Genomic DNA, 20,200 nt, shown 5'->3' on the forward strand with positions numbered 1-20,200 from the left:
CCCAATGTCCAATTCTGCATCTGAGCCCCTAAATCTGTATTTGGATGTCTAGATGTCCATTTAAGAACATAAGTGTGAAACCTGGGCTCACAATATCTCTCTCTTTAGTCACCATATGACAAAAATCACCTTCTTATATAACGGCTCTGCATATATTGTGCTCATCTGACACTGATTAAGTGAATTTAGCATAATTTCATGATTTATAACCTTGCAAAAGTGAAAAGTTATCATAAAAAGATCTCTTTGGCAACAGTCTATAGCAGAGGTGGGCAACCTACAGCCCGCGGGACCATCCTGCCTGGCCCTTGAGCTCCCGGCCCCTCCCACGCTGTCCCCCCTCCCTCGCAGCCTCAGCTCGCCATGCCGCCAACGCTCTGGGAGGCGGGACTACGAGCTCCTGCCGGGCAGCGCGGCGACAGGGTAGGCTCCAGCCAGGCGGCACAGCTGCCAGACATGCTGCTCTCCACCGCATGGTAAGGGGGTGGGGAGCAGGGTTGTATAAGGGGCAGGAGGTTCCGGGGGGCAGTCAGGAGACAGGGGCAGTTGGATGGGGCCGAGGTTCTGGGGGGTGGGGGTGGGGCCGTCAAGGGATGGGGAACAGGGGGTTGGATAGGCATAGAAGTCCTGGGGGGGCCTGCCAGGGGGTGGGGGTGTGGATAGGGGTCGGGACAGTGAGGGAACAGGGAGCAGGAGGGATTGGATGGGGGTGGGGTCCCGGGGGTGCGGTTAGGGGTGGGGGGGTCCCGGAGGGGGCGGTCAGGGGAGAAGGAACAGGGGGGGTTGCATAGGTTCGGGGTTCTGAGGGCATAGTCAGGGGATGGGAAGTGGGAGGGGGCAGAGGCCAGGCTGTTTGGGGAGACACAGCCTTCCCTACCTGGCCCTCCATACAGTTTTGGAACCCCAATGTGGCCCTCAGGCCAAAAAGTTTGCCCACCCCTGGTCTATAGTCTCAAACTTTAATATTAGGGAAGTATTTAATATATTTTAAATTGTCATTTAATGATATCTGGCAGTCTGAAAACATGGAGAGCCATGTGACCAGTCAGCTCTGTGGATCAGCAGCAATCTGCAGATGAGTCTGGGAACTACTGGTAGCATACTTTGCTTTTAGCTTAGCTGCTCTAAGAAAACTGTATTGTCAAGATGCAAGCTGGATTTCATAATCAATATCCCTTTGATTTGACTATCAAAGAAGGGGATAATGATTATATAAAGAATCAAAACTTTTACTTAATACCAGCTATTCAGGAGCTAGAAGTCACTTCAACCTATGTTATTCAAGTCTGTCCCAGAAAAAGCTGTTTTAGAAGGGAAAGTAGTTATTCCATGCATTAACAGTGAAAGGAAATGCACTGGGCTAACTTCACAAAAGGAAGAAAGCCTGGGCTTGGAGACAGCAAAAGAAAACCAGTCTTAAACTGAGGGATATCGGGCCCAATGCTACACAGTGAACTAATCAATACGCATTGAAAGACATTTTATTTTCATTCTGAAGGTCTCGTATGACAGAGGTTTAGGGAAACATCAGAACTTTAGAGACACAAAGTGCGTGATGTAATATCTTCTGTTGGTAAGAGAGACAAGCTTTCGAGCTTACACAGAGCTCTTCACATCTGGGAACACACTCAGTGTCACAGCTAAAGAAAATGTCAGTTTCTGGAATACTTTAGAACTTAGAACAAATTCAGAATCGGGAACATTAAAGTTCAGATTTTCACAGATAACATTTTTACAACAGTATAACCCAGACAGGTGGAAACATTTAAAAACAAGTATGTCTATGAAACATGTCCAGGATTACCAAGTTTAAATAGTTAATAAACATGTTGATCAGGTGAGATATCTTATAATTCGGTTGAAAGGTTTGAGAGGTTTTTTTTAATCGTAACAGCTTAAAAGCCAGTAGTTTATGTTATTAAATGATGCAGCCATGCAACAGTTCTTCTGTTTTCTCATAAAAATATAATTCATGACACAGAAAAATAGTGTTTAAACATTAAGTTGACTGATGTCTACATGTATTACATGCTATACAGTACTCCCTTCAATTTATGGTGAGGCTTCGGGCCAAAATATTCAGAAAATCCGTTCATATTACTGTGCACTTTGTAAAATCACTTTTTAAAAGTAAGTTGGTTATTTAAGATCAAACTCTTTTGTCATATATAAAAATGAGTTTAAGAAAAACTGTCTATAAACAGCTTTAGGAGTTACAATACTTGACATGTTTTGTTTTTATATCACAAAAGCATATTCCTTTTGTGATCTCAGAATCTCTCTAATCAACATTTCTAATATAAGAGGTGAAAATATGGTGAGCTATAGTAAATAAATGTCTACAACTGATTTTGATTAATTTTATTTTTTGTAAATGTATTTGGATAGTGTAGTCCTTGCATCATGTTCCTAAACACTGGTAACTTGATTGTCTTTTGGCTACATTTTTATAAAGGATTTAAATGTATTTAAAAAAAAACAAACCACTTAAAGGGTATCTAAAGTTTCTAATAAAATGACCAAGTTTTGATTTGGCTTTAGGAGGACAGAGAAGTTTGTGTGGACATATCTTAAGTCATAAAATATTTTCTATCAAATTTCGACACGTTTTTGAAAAAATATTGCAACAAAAATCTAATACTGAAAAGATACAAAAAAGGGAAGGTTAAACAAAGGAAACAAGCGTGACACGTTGTGAAGACTTCTCTTTTTCAATCTTACTTCTCAGTAGTTAGCATTCAAGAGGGAAATTAATTGGATGCAGCGTCACTGATGCACACGTAATACTTATATTTGTATCCACACTGCACAGGAAGTACTCAATGTGGTATCAAAATGTTTTCTTCAGTTGTAAAATGTTATATTTTGATTCAAGTTTTTTGCTACTACGGTGCTCTTTACTAATTTGTTTTTAAGACTGCAGTTAATCTAAAACAACCATTAGACTAAAGCTCCAGAGAGAGAAAAAACAGTATGTCTTATTCAAAACCAACCCTGTACGCTTAGAGAGATACTTAATAGAAGAGAACACATCATCATCCCCCAAAGTAACTCCTCTGTTCAATTAAAAAGAGCAGCCCATCAATGCTTCTAAGTGAAGAGAGTTGCTTTTGACTTAAGGCCAACTCTCTCACCTTCCCAAAGGAACCTAGGTTATGTTTACACTGCGTCACAGCACAGTCTGCAGGAGTGAGAGTTGCACAGCACACCAAAATGTTGTGCTCTAACTGCCCTTTGTGGCTGCTGCTGGCGCAAGCTAAAAGGTACAGAGGGCACAGAGTGAAGAGAAAACCCTGGTAAAGAGTGCTCATTTGCAAAACAGGTGCTTATCATTGTGAAATGAAGTTAGGACTGGCTGAATGGGGGTTTTCATGTTGATGGTTTTCAAACTCTACTAAGGAGGTACTGTGGCAGACTGTGCTGGGGCCAAGCTAAGCCCTCTTATCACAGGTGCTGCAACCAACGCTTATAATGGTGCACAGATTCTAGGAGTGAATCACCAGCAAACAGCTACTATTAAAAATGCTTTACAGCCAGGCCCACAGCTTCTCCTCCTAGTCCTACCCAAAAAGACACCAGGGATATCTCTGAACGTGTCCACTTTTATCCTTTGTCTTTTCAGTTTCTCATTCTTCTACGGTCAAAGTTTGTGTCACCTCTGCCTTCCTTATCTTTTCTCTGATCTATTTTTTTGTTGTGTTGCTCTGCGCCTCCTAGCCCTTCACTCTGATTGCTTTCCCCTGTTCCTCCTGTCTGGTTTTCTACTACTTTTCCTGAAAAAGGAGAACGTGCCTGAGGCTTTAACCACAATAACCAGTGCTTTGTCACCAAAGCAGAATAATGGCTACTTCCCTCTCCCTCCCTTGCTGCTTTGTTGCCTATTGTGTTGCTCCTCCACCCTCTGCTACTTTTCACGAGCAAATGAACATTAAGATCACTGAAGAACGACTGTACTTTGAATTATTTCATTTCATGCCTGGTCCTCTCTCTCCCCCAATTCTGCCGATTTCACCCAGAGGAATGCGAAGAGATGGAGGTAGTGAAGGAGTACAATGAAAGGTGAAGAGTGCACAGTGAAATAAAGCTCTGAAAGGCTACTTCCTTGGTTTCCGTTTACTAATGTAGCATGGCACATGGCAGGTTTGAGCCTAGAAAATATACTAGTTACTAGCCCAATATGATCTCTGATATCTTTAGCCATATTGTTAAGAGAGCAAAAAAGGTACAAAATTTTAAATGCTGCTTTCTTTCTGCAAAGATTATAAAGTCTTTGAATTTATTCTCCCTCATAAGAGGTATCTATGACTAGCCACGAAAACAACAAGAAGTCTGGTGGCACTTTAAAAACTAACATTTATTTGGGCATAAGCTTTCGTGGGTAAAAAACCCACTATGCCCAAATAAATCTGTTAGTCTTTAAGGTGCCACCGGACTCCTTGTTGTTTTTGTGGATACAGACTAACACGGCTACCCCCTGATATATGACTAGCCAGAATCAATTCACTTTTCATATACTACGACCAGTACTGAGAAAAAAGTTGGCTTAGAACCTAGGCATTGTTTAAAGTCTCGGTGGACTCAAAGTCAAGTCTTCAAGTGTACCTTCAAGTGTTGGTCTGATGCTAACCTCTGCAAGATTTGTTCAATTCTTCTTATATGATCTATTCACTATCAGCTACAGACAGTGCACAATATCGTAAGCACTAATAGCCATGTTCAAGGGGCTATACCAGATGTGTTTGAAGCCTATTCTCCTCCACATCAAAAATAGTTCTATTCAACAACATATATTTACAAACTCCGTCTTTCCTAATTTTCAAAGTGATTTGAGAATCAAGCCTTGTTACCTTGATAAGTAGTTTTACCAATATTTTACAGATAAGGAGAGAGAGAGAGTTTAAGTGACTTGCCCAGAGTCACACTGAAAATCAGTGTCAGAGCTGGGAACTGACTCCCAAATCTCTTTCTTTGCCATTTGATGATTTTCTCTTTTTATAAGCCTTTCCAGCCAATGCTGCTGAATTCCCACAATTGAAAGCAGGGGTGGGCAAACTATGGCTCGGGGGCCGCATCAGGCCCTCCAGACATTTTAATCCGGCCCTTAAGTTCTTGCCGGGCAGCAGGGTTCAGAGCTTGCCCTGCTCTGGTGGTCCAGCCGGAGAGTGGGGTCAGGGGTTTGCCCTGTTCCACGTGGCTCCCAAAAGCAGCGGCATGTCCTCTCTCTGGCTCCTACATGTAGGGGCAGCCAGGAGGCGCTGGATGCTGCCCCTCAGCTCCCACTGGATGGGAACTGCAGCCAATGGGAGCTGCAGGGGTGGCGCCTGTGGACAGGGCAGCGTGCAGAGTCGCCTGGTCATGCCTCCGTGTAGGAGCTGGAGTGGGGGACACGTTGCTGCTTCTGGGAGCTGCTTGAGGTAAGAGCCGCCTGGAGCCTGCACCCCTGACTCCCTCCTGCACCCCAACCTCCTTCCCCAGCCCTGATCCCTCTCCCGCCCTCCGAACCCCTCCATCCCAGCCCGGAGCAACCTCCTGCACCCCCAACCCCAGCCCCACCCCAGAGCCCACAGCCCCAGCTAGAGCCCTCCCCCCTGCACCCGAACCCCCTGCCCTAGCCCAGAGCCCCCACCCCTCTTTCCCAGCCCAGAGCCCCCTCCTGCACCCTGAACTCCTCATTTCTGGCCACACCCCAGAGCCCGCACCTCCAGTCAGAGCCCTCCCACACCCCAACCCCCAATTTCATGAGCATTCATGGCCCGCCATACAATTTCCATACCCAGATGTGGCCCTCGGGCCAAAAAGTTTGCCCATCCCTGACTTAAAGGGTCTCATTTACTATGCTGAAAAAGTTATTCAGTCCTGAAAATAGTCATTTACTGTGTCCAAAAGTATTTCTTCCAGTAGCCAGTTAGCATCTATGTCTTATTAGACACAGGACAATATTTCAATTATTGCTTCTGATGGGTCAGAAGCATAAGAACAAAACAACATGCGAAAACAAGAACTTCATTTCCACCAAGTAGATGAAAGTGCACTGCCCTACATTTTATACTGGATACAGCAACAACCACAAACTGAGTTTGGACAAAGTTCCTGAAATCTGCTTCTAAATATAGATTATGTCAAAACAGGATTCACAGGTGCAAGCCTTGGACTAGAGAACGGCACAGCACTCAGGAAGACACCCACAAAATTCTTTGACCATTATTTAAAACAAAAAAATAAAAAAAGGCTGCTCCCCCTTCCCCAAAAAGCAGTGGATGCCTTACCCTTGTGGTTCTTGGACAGTCTTGTTTTCCACTTTCTGTTCACACTCCTTTATCATGGAGCTTAAAATAACCTAAAACCACCAAAGAGGAAAACAGGATTTGAAAGGTATGTTCTTCTAATGTTAATATTTCTGGTTAAAACTAAACCAAACCCCCTCTAATTCTAGCACAAGCTAAGAAAGAGCTAGAATTTTAAAGGGTGCATTACATTTTCAAGTGCCTTTAAAATGCAAATAACTAATGACACTGTTCTATGGTTACAAGCATCAAGACTATTTAGAATGTTTCAAGGAAGACATTTTTATTTAGATCGTTACTGTGTTCAAAGATGCCTTTCTTGTAATGAATCAAAGCACAACCACTCTAATTTTTCATCTTAGACCATAGCTTTACTTCATTTTTCAACGTACATTTATAAAAAACTTACATTTCTGTTCTTTACAGATTTATCTTGATAATTAATTTGCATCTGCCTGCTCGGTTTTGGCTTATAGTGTTAACCCTTAAAGTTATCGTTACAGGTATTGTGTACCAAAGTAAAGATGACAAAAGTTGAGATGGTATCCTGTGCTACTTTTCTTTTATAGAAAGGAAGTGTTATTGTAAGCTGGTGCATCATTACAATAGTCTCTGCAAGTGTTGCTATAAATTGAGGCCTGTGGGCACCTCCTTTAAAAATTCTTATTTTACAGGTTTACACATAATCTTTAAGACTGAATGTGAAAAAAGCAGTCTGATGTTTCTGTATTTCTAAAGTGAGGAAACATTCTTAATTTGTGTCTGTGTGTGTGCGCGCGCGTACATGCAAACGTTAGGCATTGAATGTGGCTGATTGAAAAGGAGTCAGTTTTAGCAGAGATCCTGTGTTCTGGAATAAAGCACACAACACATTTGTCACAGATAATAAAAATGAAAGCTGAAACACTAAGGTATTGTCTTTAACAAAAGAGAAAAACTGCAGTTGGAACAGTTATGTAAATCAGTAATAATGCATGGATTGACATTAAAAACGTATCTTATATCTAGTGCACAAAACTAATCACCTGAAGCTTTCACTGGCTCATGGCTTGGCAGAAAGCCAAGGACTTTCCTTGATTCACTTCTTGGTTATTGAGTTAATCATAAAGCCTCAGATATAGCCAAAGCCTGATGAAATCATTCATCCCTTCCTAAAGGATGAATGGTAAAATATGCAGCAATAAGGTGCCTGCATCAAAAGAGTCACCATCGCTACCAATATCCTTGCTGGCAGTCTCACAGAGTGTTTAAGGATAGAACAGAGCTGGAGATAGACACAAAATGTACTGAAGTTCTCAGAGCCATGTTATCTCAGCAGATCCACACCATTGGGAGCATACACCTGAGTGTCAGAAGTCTTGGCACCATTAGGAAAGGAACAATCATTGGGGCCATATGCACACATAAGTCCAGTCTTCAACTGTGGTGTGAAGTTATCTGCGGGACTGAGGTTCTGGTTGACTTCAATTATTTTGAACATACTAGTGTTGGAGGACTACTAAATATGAAAGTATGAACATGCAGAGGCAATATACTCAGAACTCCAATTAAAAGGTAAGCAGGCTTCCTATCTTGATCAAAAGTGTATTAAAATTTCTAAACTGTACCAGTTATAAGTTATATAAGTAAAAGAACAAAATCTTAAATGTATTCGGATCTACAGATATATAAAAGAGCACCTAGCCAGGGCTCCATATGCTTTCCAGAATAAGGAACCCCTCACTAAATACCTGATCAGTAGCCTCGTCCCACTTTCTCCAGCCTTAATACTTTGAATAACCACAGTTGCCATGGTATTGGCTAAGATAGGTATGGGTTAATGCAGCAAGGACCTAAACATTTTATGACTTTATAGGTAAAACACCTCTGCAGATCCCTTCTCAAGAGATTGATTCATAACTAACCCCATGGTAGAGAGCTGATTACTTACATAACATAAGAACAGATACTGGGTTGGACCATTGGTCCATCTGGCCTAGTATCCTGTCTTGACAGATGCCAGATGCTTCAAAGGGAATGAACAGAACAAGGCAATTTACCCTCTATTGACACCTCAATCTGGGACAATTCCTCAGATACGCCACCTGCTAAGAATGGCTTTTCACATCCGATGCAGTGAAGACTGAAAAGAATTTGTTTAGCTTCTCCACAACAGCCTTGTTTCCCTGGAGTGCCCCTTTAGCATCCATCGCCAGTGGCCCCACTAGCTGTTTTGCAGGCTTCCTGCTTCTGATGCACTTAATTTTTTTTTTTTAATGTTAGTTTGTGTCTTTTGCTTGCTGCTCTTCCAATTCTTGTTTGGTCTGCCTAAGCATACTTGTACACTTGACTTGCCAGAGTTTATATTCCTTTTTATTTCCTTCAGTAGGATTTCACTTCCAATTTTTAAAAGATATCATTTTATCTCTATCTGCCTCTTTTACTCTGTTTAGCCATGGTGGCACCACTTTTGGTTCCCCCTCCCCCCCCCCTTTTTTTTTTAATTTGGGGTATACATAAAGTTTGAGCCTCTATTATGGTGTTTTTAAAAAAGTTTTCATGCAGCTTGCAGCCATTTCACTCTTGTGACTGTTCCTTTTAACTTCTGTTTAACGAGCCTCCTTATTGTTGTGTAGTTCCCCTTTTTGAAGTTAAATGCTACTGTGGTGGGATTCTTTGGAATTCCCCCCGCCCTCCCAAGGATGTTAAATTTATTTACATGATTACCGAGCGGTTCAGCTATATTCATCTCTTGGACCAGATCCTGTACTCCTCTTAGGACTCAATCAAGAATTGCTTCTCCCCTTGTGGGTTCCAGGACTAGCTGCTCCAACCAGCAGTCAACCGTTTCTTGAAATTTTATCTCTGCATCCAATCATGAGGTAAGATGTCAATATGGGGATAGAAAATCCAGTAATTGGGGATTTCAGCTGTTTTTGTAATCTCTCTAATCTCCCTGAGCATTTCACCATCACCATCCTGGTCAAGTGGTTGCAAGAATATTCCTACTGCTATACTCTTATTATTCAAGCATGGAATTTCTATCCATAGAGATTCTGTGGTACTGTTTGATTTATTTAAGATTTTTTCTATAGTTGACCCTACGCTTTCTTTGACAAATAGTAGCACCACACACCAGTGTGACCTACTCTATCATACTGATATATTTTGTACCCTAGTATTACCATGTCCCATTGATTATCATCATTCCATCTAGTTTCTGTAATGCCTATCATAGCAATATCCTCAGGCACTCAAGTTTACCAATCTTAGTATTTAGACTTCTTGCATTTGTATACGAGCACTTATTACATTTTTCAATATTTAGTTGTCTTAAGTAGAGGACTTCTTTCCCAAAACAAGTAGGGAAGAAATAAAAATGTAAATATAGTGTCATGTGGCAGCTTTAGGAATTTCAGAGTCAGAGACATTTCTCAGATGCTGCCTAAAATCAAGTGGAACTGGCCCACAGATCATCTGGCATAACGACACAGGATTGAATACAAGCCTTTTAGACAATTTGAACAGAGAGCGATTCACTCCTGAACTTGTTCCTAAATGTCACAAGCAATCTGATGTTAGCCAAATGGTTCTGTCCAATCCAGATAATAACTCAATAACAACAAACTCAGGAAGTCTAATTATGCCTAGGGAAATTTGAAAGATTTTGGGGAAGACTGGGTGAGTATGCGGGTCTACTAACATGGGATCAGAGGCTACACTAGAGGAAAGACCAGATCTGTGTTCATCCATGAAAAATAAGGCATTTGATATTATCCATCAAGGCAAACATCTGCCATAGGATGGAGCATGACAACCGATTTTAGAAACCCTGTTTCTTGGAGATCTTAACGATATACCAATGTGCGCTGACTTTGGAGCTTGTGACTTCATCTAGCAGACAAAAGCAACTCTCTTGCAGACCAATGAGCCAAGGAAGAGCGAAAGATAAATGTACTATTGTCAAAGACATGCCCTTGTGATCCAAAAGATCACACTGGTGTCTGAAGTGGTATGTTGGACAACATGGCCACAGTTGATAGAAAGCCAAGTCATTGACGAACAGGTCTCAAGATCGAACTGCTCCAAGTTATGACATACTAATATGAATCTAAATTCTTCAGTCTTTTCCAGATCATGAGAACCAAATTTGCGTACACAAGTTCTTTAGCTTCAATTTAAAGCCGTCTTATTCAACCTAGCAAAGCCCTAAACCTTACACATTATGTAAACTAATACATAAACCTAAACAAAACTAATTGGTTCCACTACATGCAATGATGGCAACACACAATCTTTTACCTTAATCCTAGATATGTTCCTCAAAAAGTTACTTTTTCAGATAATATAAGCCATTACTGAATATGATAAAATGGTTGAGAGGAAATGAAACTAGACACAACTTTCATCTGCTGCAGCTTTTTAATTTATCTTTACTTTTTGTAGACACAAAATCATTCAACTCTTCCGTGCATACACTGACTGACCCATGTCAGATCCTTTCCAAGAGCACTTGGGGTAAGGGAAGTGCAATTCTTGTCACCTCTGACTGATGTTCAGATTATTACTGTCACTCCTGACTCACCCTTCCGAAGTCAGATTCTTTCCTTCTAAGGCTAGAAAGTCCCCCATTTTAATATTCTTCACCTCTAATTCTATTTTCTTATACAAGATACACATTTTATTAACCATTAACCAAAATCAGAAAAAGATACACCAAAGTTTATTAAAATATAAACACAGCCAGAAGCAGGGTTTATATTATTAAGTATTAAAGAGCAGGCCTAAAACTCCTACAGAATAGAGTCTCATGGGATTACCCCAGGGTTGAATTCTATTGCAATTTAAGCCCATTGCTTCTTGACCTATCCTCACAGGTTAAAAAGAACAATTTTTATCCCTCCTCCATTTTGTAACAACTTTTTATGTACTTGAAAACTGTTAAGTCCCCTCTCAGTCTTCTCTTCTCCAGACTAAACAGACCCAATTTTTTCAGTCTTCCCTTATAGGTCATGTTTTCTAGACCTTTAATCATTTTTGTTGCTCTTCTCCGGACTTTCTCCAATTTGTCCACATCTTTCTTGAAATATGGCAGCCAGAACTGGACACAATATTCCAGTTAAGGCCTACTCAGTAGAGAGTTGAACGGAAGAATTACTTCTCGTGTCTTGCCTACAACACTCCTGCTAATACACCCCAGAATGTTCACTTTTTTGTTTTGCAGTGGTGTTACACTGTTGACACATTTAGCTTGTGATCCACTATGACCCCCAAGATCCCTTTCTGCAGTACTCCTTCCTATGAAGTCATTTCCCATTTTGTATGTGTGCAATTGATCATTCTTTCCTAAATGGAGTACTTTGCATTTGTCCTTATTGCATTTCATCCTATTTACTTCAGACCATTTCTCCAGTTTGTCCAGATCATTTTGAATTTTAATCCTATCCTCCAAAGCACTTGCAAACCCCCCCCCCCCCCCCCGAGTCTGGAGTCATCTGCAAACTTATAAGTGTACTCTCTATGCCATTATCTAAATCACTGATGAAGATACTGAACAGAACTGGACCCAGGACTGATTTTGTGGGATCTCACTTGATATAGTAACTCCTCACTTAACGTTGTAGTTATGTTCTTGAAAATGCGACTTTAAGCAAAACAGTGTTAAGCTAATCCAATTTTCCCATAGGAATTAATGTAAATGGGGGAGGTTAGGTTCCAGGAACATTTTTTTTCCCCCAGACAAAAGACTATTTTATCTCTCTCTATATATATAAATACACACACACACACACACACACAGTCTAAGTTTTAAACAAACAATTTAATATTGTACACAGCAATGATGATTGTGAAGCTTGGTTGAGACGGTGAAGTCAGAGGGTGGGATATTTCGCAGGGAATGCCTTACTGCTAAATGATGAACTAGCAGTTGGCTGAGCCCTCAAGGGTTGACTCATTGTTCTTAATGTAGCCTCACACTCTACAAGGCAGTATCGAGGGAGGGGAGACAGCATGGCAGACAGAGACACACACCGTGTGTGTGTGTGTGTGTGAGTGTGAGAGAGAGAGAGAGAGAGAGATGCGCATTTCCCCTTTAAGTACGCTGACCCCACTCTTAAGTACACTGCCTTGTTAAGTTAATCAGCAAGCTGAGACCGCCACTGCTGCCAGGAAGCTCCCTCCATCCTGAGCCCTGTCGTGTGTTCCCCCTGCTCTATGGAAGACTGGGTAAGCGGGGTGCAGAAGCAGGGGGACACCCGGACATTAGCCCCACCTCTTCCCCCCACCCCCTGCACAACAAGCAGGAGGCTCGGGGAGTAGCTCCAAGGCAGAGGGCAGGAGCAGCACATGGCAGTGGGGGGAGGGACAGCTGAACTGCCGGCAATTGATAGTCTGCTGGGCGGCTGCTGAACAGGGAACTTAGGGGAGTGGGGAGCTGATGGGGGGCTGCTGGTCCACCCTGGTTCCAAGCCTCCACCAGCTAGCTGCAATGGGCTGCTCTTCCTGCAAGCAGTGGACAAAGCAGGCGGCTGCCAAACAACGTTATAACGGAGCATTGCACAACTTTAAACAAGCATGTTCTCTAACTGATCAGCAACGAAACAACATTAACCGGGATGACTTTAAGTGAGGAGTTACTGTATGCCCTTCCTGCTTGACTGTGAACCACTGACAACTACTCTCTGAGGATGCTTTTCCAACCAATTATGCATGCACCTTACAGTAGCTCCATTAGGGTTTTATTTCCCTAGTTTGTTAATGAAGAGGTCATGCACGACAGTATCAAAACCCTTACTAAAGCCAAGATATACAACATCTACCACTTACCCCCATCCACAAGGCTTGTTTCCTTGTCAAAGAAAGCTATTAGTTTGGTTTGACATGATTTGTTCTTGACAAATCCATATTGACTGTTACTTATCACCTTATTATCTACTAGGTGTTTGCAAATTGATTGCTTAATTATTTGCTCCATTAACTTTCCAGGTACTCAAGGTAAGCTGACTGGTCCTAATTCCCTGGGTTGCCCTTATTTCCCTTTTAATAGCTGGGCACTATACTTGCCCTTTTCCAGTCCTCTGGAATCTCTCTTCCATGACTTTTCAAAGATAATTGCTAATGGCTCAGATATCTTCTCAGTCAGCTTCTTGGATGTATTTAATCAGGCCCTGGTAACTAGAAAACATCTAACTTGTCTAAGTAATTTTTAACTTGTTCTTAGCCTCTGATCTTATCTCATTTTCGCTGGCATTCACTATGTTAGACGTCCAATCGCTACTTACCTTTTTGGCCATTTCCACATTTTCTGTTATCGTTGTCCCCCCCTCATTAATGTGCCTACCCGGTCCTTCGTTTTCCTCTGGCTTCTTTCCTTCATGTCTCTAGCTTTTTTAGTCTCATTTTGTGCCTTGGCCTTTCTAATTTTGTCCCTACGTACTTGTATTATTTGTTTAAATGTGTGTATAGTTCTCTTTTAGCCAAGTTACATTTATTTTAAAGCCTTTTCTCAAGTCAGCCCACATAGCCACCTGATCATTTCCACTGCTTTCCTGTGAACTCCCTCCAATTTATCAATGTTTTGGGTAATGAACTGCAGAAATGAACACTATTGCCAAATAAGGGAGTTTCCAGAGCTGCATTTCAAAATTTTGCAAGTCTTTTTGCTGCCATATTGCCCTACAAACATGTCTCATTTGCTGGATCCTTTCAGCATTACTGCTTTCCAAATATCTCCCTTCTATTGAGTTTGTTTCTAAAATGTGTTGTGGCTCCTGGTTTTAGTATATCTTTTTTGACTGTTTAAGAAATGGCACGTGGTAGGAACAGCGTTTTCTTCTCCCACTTTCATCAGGAAAAATAAATCAGTTTGTGCTGAAAATCTTCTTCAATTTTTTTGTACTGGAAGATTTACTCCAATTTTAGAAAATCGTTTTTAAAAAATCCTTTCAGTTTACACATATCAAGAGGACATTAATTTTTTTCTAACAAGAAAACTATGCTATGATATACATTTGAACCAATAGTCACTACTGACTACTGTAATGCTAACTACTTAAGGCTAAAGATTAAACATCTCATCTATCTATTGCCACCTGTACCTCAAACCAGAATGGTAACTTCAGTTGCTCACCTCATGCTCTGGCGAGAGATGTTCCATGTCAGTTCGTAAACACCTGAGTCCAGGCAAAAAGTGATTGACCATTAAATCCTCTGAAATGACTAGCAGGAAAGCAGTTAAGGCATTTAAAAAAATAATCATCATTTGATGTTACATGGTTTTATCCCAGGGCAATACGCAAACAAATTACTTAAAGATATATTAACATTTATTCTAATTGTTGTGAAGTGTTTCACAGGTCTTGGTTAATTTTAGCAATTTGATATTAAGTGACCCAAAACAGAGTCAAAATGAGAATAATAAATTACAGAAGAATTAAATGTAAAAAAATTTAGGGCCTGATCCTGGATAACCACAGGTAGGTAGCACCAGGTTCAGAAGAAGGTAGGGTGAGGGAAAAAGAATGGAGCCGAGACAGGGCTTAAAATATTTTTGCTATGACATGTTTTACTGTAACACGTTCATTAAACAAACATGACACAACACAAAAATAAAACAGTTTCAGTGTCTGGAATTTAACTGGAATAGTCCACTGCTATCAAAAACTGTTTTTATTCCCTATGTTATTTTTGTAACAGGTATGACAAAGGGAAGTAATGGTAAATATACATATGGAAAAGTACCTGAATCAATCTATGTCACTACTATCATTATGTCAAAAGGATGCTAAATGAAGGGGAATTGAGGATGGAAGGAATTGAAGCATGATATATCTACACAATTCTCTTTAGGGTTCTTCCCTACCCCAAAAGCAGATTTAAAAAGAATAAATTTCAGTTCTATCTATTGTGAATATCTGCTTTTTAGATTATTGAGAAACTCACATACTATTATTACTACTCCAAGGGAGCAAGCTATTTTGTAATTCCCAAATATTAAAAAGCAAAAGGATGAAAACAATTAACAGTTAAAAACATAACCACACAAGGATACAACAACAAGAAAGAGCACTATAGGCTTCAAACAGATGGGTTGCAATGTCCAGTCTCTTTGAATCCACAGACTGCTGGTTGTTGACCAAGGCTAACTTGTGTAAGTGCGGAATAACAACTGGAAGAGTAAATATTTGAGTCAAAGTATTATTTTACATGGACTTTCACAGACTTTTCTCCCATAAACACTAACTTGCGAAGAAGTTTCTTTTTTTGCAGCAGGCTTTATGATAAAATTATAAGCAATTTCCACCCTCCTTTTATGCAACAGGAATGGCACCAGACTAAGTTGTTAAGGAGAAAAATACAATGTACTATAGCCTCTTGAAAAAGTATTTGTCAACAGTTGTTAAAGAGGTATCTGTGATGGAAAATAATATCTGAAATATCTCAGCAACCAAGGTGTGGTAACAGCCGGTAAAATGATGGCTTCCAGTGGGACTGCTAGTGGGGTTTCAATTACTATGTTGCAAATGTATTTCAAAGAAAATGGCAGAATATTGGCTCTTGAATTAAAAAAAACACAGGTATTAAAAACACTGCTCACATTATATATATCTGTGGAATATGAAGAGTTGTAAATTTATAGAAAACATTTCTCAGCATGAATTGATTCAATATTATTTTTCACATTCTGCTAATGCTCTCTATCAATGTTACTCTATTTAAAAAACAGTAACCAACTTATGAAGTTATTTTTAGGTAAGGAACATTCACTTAAGTTGCAGCTTACATTCATCTCTAAATCTCGGCTCAGCATTAGGTCCGACTCTTCCAAACGTTTTTATGATCTCTGTGTGTAAAGAATGTTGGTCTTGATACTGAGGATCTTCCAAGAAAGAAGCCAACTGCATTTTTACTCTTTCCAGTAGCTTAAATATTCACCAAAAAAAGTAAAAGTTAACAAAAAAGGTGTCAGAAAACTTCAGTCACTTAGAGTATATTTCTGTTTTCTATCCATTTTCAGAATTGCTTACAATATTGATTTTTTTTTGTTGTTAATCTAGTATTCTTCTCTATTACAGCATATTTTAAACTCCTTTTCTGTGTCCTGCCTTTTAGGATGCTATCACAATGTCTTACTTGATTAAGGGAATTGTTCCATATACAGATTTGCCCAAAGGCTCCATTATTATGTTTCCTTACTCCCAATTATTTTCATTTTTTTATTTAGTTAGAACTGAAGTATTAAATGCCCTATCAATATTTTAAATATCAGAAATAGCCTGGTGAGAAATGGAGGGAAGGGATGTGGGCAGAGGGAACTACTTTACAAATAATTAATGAAATTAAAGAGAGCACATGGATGGACAAAAAAGACCAGAAAAAAATTAAAAAGCATTTTACATTATCAAAACAGATAAATATTATGTACAAACTGGAAAATTTTTCTGCACTCAAACTTGAAAGGACTGAATAGCATTTAAAAGCATTCAGATAAAAAGTAAAGCAACATTCTCCTGGTAAGAGGTCTTCTATGGTAGGTTTCTGGATGACATATAACCTCTATGTTACAAAGAGAGAGTTTTATAATGGGAGCAATTAATATACTTATTTCAGATAGTTAACCAAGGACTTTTTAGCTAAATGCAATATGTAACATGAAATCCAAACTACGAAGTTGCTACTTATCCATCTTCCAAAAACTGTACTTGTGAGTCATCACTGACTTCTTATTCACATTTCCTCAAACATATTATTTTAGGATTTAAGAACATGTTGAAATTACAGGAAGAATGCAAGCTCTGCAGAAAGTTGTGTGCGCTTTTTTTTACCTCTTATTGTACACACACTAAGCAAAATGAAGTATACATCCTCCTGCTGGCAGATACTCCTAACTTTTGTAAAACTATGAAACTGTTAATCATATTCACCATAATTTTTTAATCTATCAATTTAACACCAAAAAAAACAATAGGAGCAAATAATGTACTCCTCAAATAGATTTAACTGTTGGCTACTTAAAGGATTCTAATTAGCATTTTAAAGTTAAATAAAAACCACTTATTTATTTTTTGTGCATGACTTTAGTGCTGGATTACCAACATCTCTTAGCTAATTTGTCAGCTATTTTCTTTTTTGTTAAATCCACTTTTACGTTCTAAATTATGCTTGGTCTTGTAAACACAGGGTAAATAAATGTAATATTTATACTTCTCTGATTACAACTGAAGGGAGTTCACTCAGGAAAATGCCCTAATGCCTTATTATCAATCCATCAAAACATCCAATACCCCTATGTACTATTATTCTAAAGTTCTCTTTTAGAATCTCCTAAAACTCAGAATAAAACTATCATTGATTCCCAACTTCACAGTTAACTCCTATCAGGCTGATATTTTGGATTTCTGTGCCATAATGAGAAATGTCTTCACAAAGAGCATCACTGTAGAAAATCCTGAAGTCTAACACAGAATAATTAGCTAGCTTCTGCTTCCCTCCTTTTGTAAGACAGAGTTTTGTGTTTGAAACAAGAATTTCTTCTAATAGTAAATCTATTGTTTTGCAAAAGGTAGGAAACTTGCAGATTTTCTTAAACATTACTGTGAGAGAAACTTAATTTATAAGTAGTATCTCTTGCTCACAGTTTGGCAGTAAGTTACTATACTTGTCAAACTCAACCATCTGCTATATGATTGAGCAATAGTTTGACCACTGCTAATAGTTCAGTTTGTTTATGATATGCAATATTCCTACCTCTCTCTGTGTAACTGTTTCCATGATGGTACCAAAAGCAGGAATTGTGGCTATCCTTACAGAGCTATAAGAAGAGAAAAAAAATCTTTAAGCTGTGTTTAACCTTAAGAATGAATAGAATAAAAAGTAATGCAAATTCAAAGTTAGTACTTTAAGATATATTAGTTTCTAGCACCGACAAAATAAAAAAAATAAGCAGATGAGGAAAAATGCTCAAAAGACTTGATTAACTCAAGGTCTCAGTCTGAAACTCACAATTCAGGATCACTGGACAAGGTAACAAGGGCCGGAGCAACCCGCTTGTCAACTAAGGCTTCACTCATGCCTCGAAGAGTCAGCTGTAAACCAGTCAACATGCAATAAAAAATGGTTTGGTAAACTGGAAGGAGAACTGGGTTAGCTGTGACTGAGGATGGGCAGGCAGACTCACGGGCCTTTGTTGGTTTAGTCACTCACACAAGACATTAAAATGGTCAAAACTCTTTGTTCATGCTCTGGCACTTACTGGTAACAACCTATTAGTGATATCAGCAAAAGCATCCCTCCTCATCTTGGAAGAAATATCACATCAGTATGCTGGCCCTTGAAATGTGTACACAGGCACTGAACTTCTACAGTTACTTATCAGAGATTATGGTAGTGCTAACAGATTATTTTGCATTTCAATATTTTGAGTCTTGTCCATGTATTTTCCCCAAGCTAACAGTGGTAGCACTATAAGGAACATTCGCCACATTTGATTTACTGCAGTAAGGCTGATAATTGAAATCTGCAGGTGTTGACTGCAAATATATTAAAACATTAATATTCAAACAATTATTTATTTAAGAGAATTAATGTACATGTAACAATTTTCAATTTAAAAATACTTTTCTGTAATTTTACTATCTTCTAGTTATTGCCAAAATAATTTTCACTTTTAGATACGGCAGTCAATCTAGTTTTTACCTGCAACTGAAAGAGGCTCATCTTAAATGCAACATGCTTTTTTCTATTAGAAAGCTTTTGTCACTGGAATATTACAGAAAACTGATGGTTATTTCTTGACAAGTATTCAGAGGGATGCTTAATGTATAAGGCAAGCAGTAAACTTACATTTCAGGGTCACTGGAGAGAGTAATGAGAGCAGGAACAACTCTCTGAGCTACCAGAGTTTCATGTACCCCCTTCACCAACAGCTGAGTGGTCAGAGCAGGGGGGGTATCACAGGTGATGCACGGAAAGAGCGAGCACAGTATCATGGGAAGAAGAGTGGCACAACCGAGAGAGAGAGAGAGAGAGAGAGAGAGGAGAGAGAAAGAAAAACACAAAAAGCAAACCAAAATTAGAAGCTAAGCAAATACAGCTACACTAGTGCTTTATATATGCAGAGGGCATGAAGAAAGCTCAGGTGGCCTGGCAGTCAGTTCAAACCTGATGGAGGCTGTTCAAACAAAGTGTCTTGGTCTATATATTTTCCAGATTTTTTGCTATTTGGAAACTCAAATAACCACTAAAGGAAACAAACAGTCTAACTTGTAATTTACTTGTTAGACTGCAAGTCATTTGAAATACCAAAGTGATGCAAATTTGAATTTTGAAATTCAAGCATACCTGAATACAGTTCCAAGTCAAGGGGATTATATTTTGCTGCTAATATATGACTGGCAGGTGCAAAATGAACTGCTTTGCCAGACTGAATGCATGCAATTTTCCAACACTAAACTGAAGCTGTAGGACCACTACTGTTAAAACTGTACATTTTGTAACTTGGCATAACAAGCACCTTCTCAGATGCCACTAGGCTTACCTCATAATATTTTTGGAATACTTTAGATATCAGAGCCATCAAGCAGCGCATGTGAAACATCCCAAACATCCTCAACCCATCCTTGCTGGTCCAGGCAAGTAAAAAAATCTGATAATCTGTAACTATCAGATTTTCAAATACTTCCCAATACGAAAACTATAGATTTACTTATTGCAATAAATCCCAAATTTGAAAGTGTTGTGTATGAATACTTTTTCCTGTGCCCATAAATATCTGGAAGTCTTTTCAATTTAAAAGGTCACATTAAAGGGCATGTGAATATACCCCATTTCCTTTTTCAGAAATAACCAATGCTGCTTGCTCAGCAGAGTTTAATTTTGCCAAGTAGCAAACAGCAGCCTCTGTAAAAGTGTTTCATAAATGACAAATCCCAAACTTT

The 20,200-nt window shown here is 39.4% G+C and overlaps 1 protein-coding gene across 1 annotated transcript in view; it reads right to left on the reverse strand.

Moving 5' to 3' along the window:
• Positions 1 to 20,200, reverse strand: part of RELCH (RAB11 binding and LisH domain, coiled-coil and HEAT repeat containing) — a 120,095-nt gene that overhangs the window by 8,374 nt on the left and 91,521 nt on the right. Inside the window, exons 23-28 of the mRNA XM_074944972.1 lie at positions 19,107 to 19,189; positions 18,012 to 18,075; positions 16,048 to 16,186; positions 15,316 to 15,432; positions 14,395 to 14,483; positions 6,267 to 6,337 (exon numbers count right to left, since the gene is read on the reverse strand). Of these exons, the coding sequence (XP_074801073.1) occupies positions 6,267 to 6,337; positions 14,395 to 14,483; positions 15,316 to 15,432; positions 16,048 to 16,186; positions 18,012 to 18,075; positions 19,107 to 19,189 (563 nt within the window). The remainder of the gene's footprint in view (positions 1 to 6,266; positions 6,338 to 14,394; positions 14,484 to 15,315; positions 15,433 to 16,047; positions 16,187 to 18,011; positions 18,076 to 19,106; positions 19,190 to 20,200) is intronic.

Source organism: Natator depressus, chromosome 2 (genome assembly GCF_965152275.1).
Source record: "Natator depressus isolate rNatDep1 chromosome 2, rNatDep2.hap1, whole genome shotgun sequence".
NCBI classification, from domain to species: domain Eukaryota; kingdom Metazoa; phylum Chordata; order Testudines; family Cheloniidae; genus Natator; species Natator depressus.